Source organism: Dendroctonus ponderosae, unplaced genomic scaffold, assembly GCF_020466585.1.
Source record: "Dendroctonus ponderosae isolate FM_Combo_2020 unplaced genomic scaffold, Dpon_F_20191213v2 Dpon_F_20191213_7, whole genome shotgun sequence".
NCBI classification, from domain to species: domain Eukaryota; kingdom Metazoa; phylum Arthropoda; class Insecta; order Coleoptera; family Curculionidae; genus Dendroctonus; species Dendroctonus ponderosae.
This window is the reverse complement of record NW_026018916.1, coordinates 12,030,714-12,038,479: the sequence shown is the minus strand read 5'-3', so window position 1 is coordinate 12,038,479 and position 7,766 is coordinate 12,030,714. Positions and strand designations below refer to the sequence as shown.

General features: G+C 35.4%; 1 protein-coding gene across 1 annotated transcript in view; it reads right to left on the bottom strand.

Annotated features, from left to right (window-relative positions):
- The window catches only part of LOC109538449, a gene marked incomplete in the record, with an annotated part of 16,575 nt that overhangs the window by 5,940 nt on the left and 2,869 nt on the right, over positions 1-7,766 (bottom strand). The window contains 8 exon segments of the mRNA XM_048668545.1: positions 307-775; positions 1,977-2,198; positions 2,256-2,435; positions 2,493-2,760; positions 4,228-4,410; positions 4,472-4,688; positions 5,239-5,407; positions 5,865-6,447. Coding sequence (XP_048524502.1) covers positions 307-775; positions 1,977-2,198; positions 2,256-2,435; positions 2,493-2,760; positions 4,228-4,410; positions 4,472-4,688; positions 5,239-5,407; positions 5,865-6,447 — 2,291 coding nt within the window.

The window sequence follows — 7,766 nt, the reverse complement described above, 5'->3', positions numbered from 1 at the left end:
TTTTTTTTTTGAGGTGCAAGATCGACTCAAACATGACGCGGTTTTTTCGAAGTTTCTCAAGCCCCATTTGAGCCACATCATTCGTTTTGACATCGTTGTATAGAGAATTGAAAATTAGATTCAGTCATAACAACATGAGTGAGGAACTGTTTGGACCCATTTATCAAAGCAGAGAACAGTCCGTATCAAAAATGTGATTGATTATTCAATGCCCTCCAGGCAAAACCACTTTTTCTCATTACAGCACAAGCAAAACAAAAATGCAATTTAACGATTCAAAAAAACATTTAAATACGATCAACCCACCTTGCTACTCCCGTAGTGTGTATCCACACTGATAGACACAAGATTTTCTGCAAAACAGTTTGCTTCTTGAACTCTCGCAGACCCGAACTTACTGTTAGTATCACCAGTCAGAGAATTCGGTTCAGGCCTGAGTGGCACAAAACTGTCGTCAGCATTTGCTTCGGCCTCCAACGCATGGCTTGCGTCTGTTGTTTCAATAGAACCTATATTTGAAACGTTTTTCTGTAGTCCTGAAATGTGGTTTTGACCGACGGTGATCTCAACAGGTTGATCTACATATGCCCCTATCGTAGGGAATGTTGGTGTTCCTTTACGAGACAGGTCTTGTGTTACTTTAATTTTTGGTGGCCGAGGCCTGTAATCGTTCGTGGGGTCGTATTGGAGCCCCTCTTTATTGTAAGTGGTAGCAAGTGGATATCCTGGATTCAATTGTTTGGTGCCAATTTGTTCTTTTGAATTGCCTTCGGAGCTATAAGGAATAAAAAAGTGAATTCTGATTAATCAGATCTAAAGTTATCTTGTATTTTTACATACTTATATACAGAGTGTTTCAAAAGTAATGGTACCAAACAAAATGAGTGGATTCCTGGGGTGAAAATAAGATGATTTAACACAACTTATCTTTTTTAGGATTTTACCAAAATTTGGAATATAGGGGTTTCTGAGCAAAATAAATCATCCATCTACTCCAAATCTGCAATCAGATTTTGAACAACTAGTAGAAAAATGGCTGCAACTTTTTACTTCGGCTTCATCGGACAGTGAGGCTGCATCAATAAAACACCCACTCAAAAGCTGCTAATTGTGGAGTTGTTTCTCCCCTTTCGTCCGAGAACCGCGCCGATCTTCATCGCTGCCCAAACCGAAGTCCATGTCGCAATTCACATGCTTTCTATTCTTTACACGCAAAGTTCTTCACTTTTGGGATGCTCTCGACTATTTCGAAATGTGAACGCAGATTTGGAATTCTTATGCTCTAAAACTCCTGTATTTGTACCAAATTTCCCCAAACCATTCCGCTCCGATCAAAACAGAACAAGTGTGTCGCCCTGTAATCGACAATCGTTTGGACAACTTTTCAACTAAGAAAAATTGTGTTAAAACACCGTTAATTTGTTTGGGTATCAGAAAAAAACTTGATTTATTATAAATTGGGATCGTTGAATAGAGAAAAGCTTCAGTAATACAAACGTTAATGACTTGTTCCACTCAGCTCTCCTACATGTTGATTCTCAAAAATATTTGCTATAAAGAGCATATTTTTTGATTTCCGTAAAAGACCTGGGAATTTTTAACGAAATATTCGAGTATTTAGATAGAAGAGATAGTTGTACGCAAATTCAGCGATTCACTGATCACGCTTAAAAGCTTTGCAGAACGGACATCCGAAGTTCTTGGAAAACTTCAAAATTGATATCTGTATTCTGGTTTTTATCTGTAAAATGGATCGTTTAGTAGTACTAAAGATCGAAAATTATATTAATTTATATTAATTAATATTTTAATAATTGGCTGCTTTATGAATAATTGACAATGCTACATTGGACCTGGTTTAAATTTGGACGAAGATGTTCTTAGTTCGAACATATTTATGCAGAGATAATTTTCGAACCAATATTCCGTTGATTATTTGTCTATCTTGCTAAAATTAGTTAATCTGATGTACTTGCCTAGAGCCACTATTTTTCCGCTTTCGATCAACTCGATATCGCTGCGAATTTAGTATAAAAGATTGCGGCTGATCCTGAACTGGATGGTTTGCAGCAGTTCCGGTAGAAGATGGACTTTGATGAATCTCCCTAAAACCGGTTGGCGATGATCTACGATTTTTCTCGTTTAAATCAGAAAAATCAATATCTTCTGGTGGTATAAAGTTTGCAGATTGAACAGATCTAAAATTTGGACTAGAAATAGTAAAGCTGCTTCACCATATCTACTTAGTTAAATACTTCGCCATATTTTCTTGTTCCCCTTCAAAGGTTTCGGACTCTTGAGACGGGATTGGTTGAAACACGCACGCAAGACCGTTAGAACTCTCTGCCCCAATTCTATTCCCATTTGCAATAATATTTTCCTGGGAGCTTTTAAATGCAGTATTTGTGGTCGTAGCAGATACATCATCTTGATGTCTGAAAGTGTTAGAAAAACGGATAGTGAGAGATATCTGAAGTGTAAAAAATACTCACTCTTCGCTACTTTCTCGAGTACATAATTTCAAAAACGGCTCTCTTATAGAAAAATGAACCGTGGGCAAATCGATGCATTGGTATTTTTTGATATATTCGTATACTTCTTTACACATGCCGTTGTTAACGGGGGGTTTCATAAGATGGGCAACGAAACGTTGAGCCATTTTCTTTGGGATTTTTTCTCCTCTTTCAATAAGTTTGCGAATCAACGACCAATGGCTCGGAAAATCATTCGCAGAAATTATTGTCTCTAATAGTGCCGAATCTGTTATATACAATAAAAACTGTTATGGGTGTCTTAACTAAGTAATAAGTAGAATTGTGACAAATAATAAATAATTAAAAATAAATAGACAGAAAGTGCATTGCAATTTACTTTTTATTCGAATGAATCCAAAACTGCCATTTTTCGATCAGAAGCTATGAGTATAAAGAAGTACTTTTCTTTACTGTTCATTTGTTTTACTTTTACGCGCATGTGCACAAAAGTAAATGTGACACATGGAACGTGTCACTGTAATAAGTTTTCGATAAAAGGGCAAAAAGTGTCGTTTTTCGAGCGACGTCGGCGTTGGACATGTGTCAATGCGTCAGGAGTTCGAAAAACGGATTTTCGCCCTCGTATCGAACAATATTTTTAATTCGAATGAAAGACATAACACGAATCATTAATTATAATAAATAAAAATAGCCAAAAATAAAAACCGTCAACTTCATATTTAAAATTTGATGTCAATGCCATTTTTAAAATTGTCATGTTTTGACGCTTGTAATTTTTCAAAAGCGTACTTTTGTAAGCATATATAAGTGAAACAATGAGTGTTGAAAATTCAAGTGCTTCTTTCACGGTATGGTGTTTGTATAAGATGCATATTTTGCATAAAATTTGCGCTCTTTTTACTTTTTAATGGAAATACTTCAAAATATTTTATGACAGTGACACGTTCAATTAGTCAGATTTACTTTTGCGCATGTGTGTGTAAAAGTCCGTGCGTAAAAGTAAAACAAAAGAACAGTAAAGAAAAGTGCTTCTTTATGATCGTCGCTTCTGATCGAAAAATGGCACTTCTAGATTCATTCGAATAAAAACTACTATTTTTATTGGAAATGCCAGAAATCGATTCATTAGAAAATTGGTTAGTACACTCCCAATAGTAGTTTTCTATACAGGGGCGAAAAATGTCGTTTTTCGAAAGACGACGGCGTTTGACACCCGAGACAAAGTCGAGGGTGTCAATCCGTCAGAAGTCAAACACTCATTGTTTCAATTGTATATGCTAACAAAAGTACGCTTTTAAAAAATTACAAACGTCAAAACATGACAATTTCAAAAATGGCATTGACATCAAATTTTAAAGTTGACGTCTTTTATTTTTGGCTAATTTTAGTTATTATAACTTATTATTCGTGTTATGTCCTTTATTCGAATAAAAAATATTGTTCGATACGAGGGCGAAAATCCGTTTTTCGAACTCTTAACAGATTAACACCCTCGACTTCGTCTCGGGTGTGAAAAACGACAGTTTTCGCCCTTGTATCGAAAACTACTATTCACGTTCAATTTGTCACATTTACTTTTGCGCACATGCGCGTAAAAGTAAAACAAATGAACAGTAAAGAAAAGTGCTTCTTTCTTATGATCGCTTCTGATCGAAAAATGGCACTTTTAGATTCATTCCAATAAAAAATACCAATTGCTAAAATCAGTTTCAATTCGATGAAGTATTCTTACCTAAATTTACACATTTTGAACGATCCACACGACACATTATATATTCCACTGCATTTTCAAATGTATTCAAGTCGGTGAATTTCAAGCTGTGTATAACGGTCGTAACGCCAACTATTCTGTCTAGCATGGGATGGTTGCTGTTCAAAAATAGATCTAACATATTAATAAGTTCCTCTTTGTTTCCTGCATAAGATAAACGGATTTAGAAAATGATTTTCGTATATTCACGTTTAAACCTACATACCTTTAATTGCAAACATCGATGCAAATTCTTTAAAAATTTTGCTGAAAAATATGGGATTCGATTTCGCATAATTGTATGCTACATAGAACAAATCCTCCGGCAAACTTAATAACTGATTTATTTTGCATTTCAGATTATGTTTATTTGAGCAAAAAACCTTGTGACAATTGTTATTGAAAAAAAAATTGAAGCATAGTCCCATGTAAACTTGGGGCACCTGAAATCAAAATCGTTACAATTTAGAGCCAACCGTTGTAATAAAATATAAATTTAATCTTGAATTACAAACATTTTTAAGACAGGTTCATTCAGGACAACAATTGAAGTTCTGCAGTCGAGGAACCTACTACTTCGGTCTTTTTATCAACTTATTTAACTTTGTTTTATTTTATTTATTTATACAATTTAGCAAAACATTTTCGGTTAAACATGTTTAGCGGTAGAGGCTTCTGAGAGAAATGAAAACGAGCAAAACATAGGTAAAAAACACATGCAGGGCTGATATTGAACCGGACCCAAATTGCTTTTAATTGCTTTTAGAAAAATATGGAAAAAAGGCGAATTAAATTGTCTTAACGTGGAATTTAAGTTGAATTGTACCTAGAATGTGCCGTAAATATGATGTGCTTTGATGGCTTTTATAATAATCAACGCCGCTCAGCCATACATTTACGTAGAACATTTCGGAAAAATTTGCGCTGCTTAAATTTGCTCTTAAATCTCACCTGGCGAACAATGGACATTATGTCATCTTTCATTTGACTTACCCTTGGTATACTGCTGGTTTGAAGCCAAGCTGCTACGAAATTCATTTTGTTAATATCCTCATTAACAGCCTCTGGCATCTGTTGTGGAAGAGAAGGAACACTCGATGCTTCAGATTTAACATCATTGTCGAATATTGTTTCATGAACAGGGTCATCTTCCATATTCGTGCTGACAAAAAATATTTTATATCAGCGATTGTGCCTTTAAATTCTTTTTGGAAATAAAATCTAACAATGTATGCTTGCAATACCTCTTAAAGGAAGGTATTCAAAAATTCCTGAAAATATAATTTTTCATAGTAGTACTTTCATAGTACTTCCTGTTTCCTTTTAACGCAATTGCTTTTTGCAAGTATTTATCATGTGTTCTGCATTTATTGCTGTTTCTGTTAGACACGTTTGTTGTTGTTATCAATGAATTTCTATAACTACTTCACAGTAACTGTATTATCGGGTTGTTAAACCCAGGAAACAAGACTTGAGACAAGTTTTTACCACCACTTAATAAATTCATTAACTTCATACAAAATACTTTCAAAAATCCTAATAACATTTGTTCCGTGCATATTATAGAACTTGAACTGTGTGGAACTTTTGAAATAGTCGAAAATATCATATTCTATTACCTGGCAATCAAAGAAATAATATCGAAATTGTCTTCACGAGCTGTTGGGTCGTTAACTGTAATACTGCATGCGGGAGAACTCTGCATTATCCCTTTCTGGCGAGTCGGAGGTCGTTTAAGGGGGACTTTAAAGACCGAGAAACTGGAACTTGATACATCAGACGTCTTACTGCTTCTACTTGAAAACATGGGGAAACCTATTTCTGTTTCCTCCACTGGGCAAAATTTGATTACATTATCTGTGGATTTCAGAAGAATGATGTCCTCCAAGTAACTTTTAATTGTATCAAGCCATGGATTTTGTATCGTTTTTAATGTAAGCTTGTTCAAAAACCTTCTTCGCTCGCCAGTAACTTGAATAGTAAAATTCAAAGGTGTTGGCTTGCTAACAGGAATATCTGGCTTATTGCTCAGAAGCGAAAAATTCTCTTCAACTCGGCTCATAGTCAAATTATCATCTCTACCAACACTATTGGAACTTGTATGAGATATGCTTTTTGCCGATGCGGCCGTTTCGTCTGGATAATTTTCCATGTTGTTATAATGGTCGCTCTTGGTAGTGGCATCGTATGAATAATACAGATCTAAAATTACGAATCTACTTGTTATTTTGAACAACACATTTTTGGATTTATTCGAGGGACATTGAATAAGGAAAAGAGGTCTTCCTCAAGGAAAGCTAAAAACCCCTTTCAGTCGAGGGCCTAGGCCACGCCCCCTTGTCTCGACGGTGCAAAGACCAGCCAGCACTTCCTAGAGCAAGGGATCACTAATCCGACCAGTCACGTAGTGTTGGATTTTTGCGTTTCCAGCCTGCTAGAAACGCAGTCTTGCTTTCGCAGGAAGTGTTGGTTTGTCGTCACGTTTTGTCAGGGGACAAAATCCTCATAAAATATGGAAAGTCGCTTATACAGGGGACCATGGGTAGGACGATCAGTCAGATATTTAAGTCTATATATAAGTATGGGCCTTATAGTGGAGGTGTAGAGCAGAAGTTTGTTTTGAGGTGATAGGAATGAATGTGGCTCCAGAAGAGTATAACTTTCTTTAGGCCATGCAAGTCTTTTGTATAGCATAGTTAACATGCTTATTGAAAGAAGTCAGGCGTCTAGTTTGAATCCCAAGTATTTCACCTCTTGTACGGGTTTGATTGGGGATTTTGGACCATGAGTAGTGATAGGATTTTATTGTTAGTGAACTTGCGCGAAAAAGATGGAATATAGTTCAGTCTTCCTGGGAGTCTCTCTAAGTTTCCATTTGTCGAAATACGGGGTCAATAAACTCAAGTGATGTGCAATGCGAGAGTTTGCAGCCTGAGCATAGAAAGACGATGTGTAAATCTCCGTCTCATCCGCGTATTGTGCTTTTTTGTAGTGGGAAGCTTTGGAATGTCTGCTGTACAGGGTTATTCACGCTATACGGCACGGAAGTTTGCGGCTAAACCGTTTGATTTTTTAAAAGTATTATTTCATGAATTGTCCGACGCTTACCGAGCGCACATTTTAAAAATATTTTAGTAATGTACAGGGTGTCCCAAAAGCTCTAAAGGTATCAAAGTTGCGTTTTTTTTAAATAGAATGTCCTATATATTATTGCATTTTTGGATTCGCTGAACAAAATAAGTGTCTGTTTTAATAAGGTTTATAACACCTAAATATTAACGTTTTTTAAATAATGCGAATTTAATCAAAATCTTATCTAATTTTCACGTGTCAAATACTTTAGAAGTATTTAAGTTATGTAAGCGTAATTTATAGTGAAGTGTAACAAGATATAATATTTTATATCCCAATGATAATAAAGTTACCATGTTATACAGGGTGTCCACAAATTTAAACTAAACAAATAAGAACTTTAAGTGGCTCTAACTTGATTAATTTAAATACAACCCCATATTTTTTAA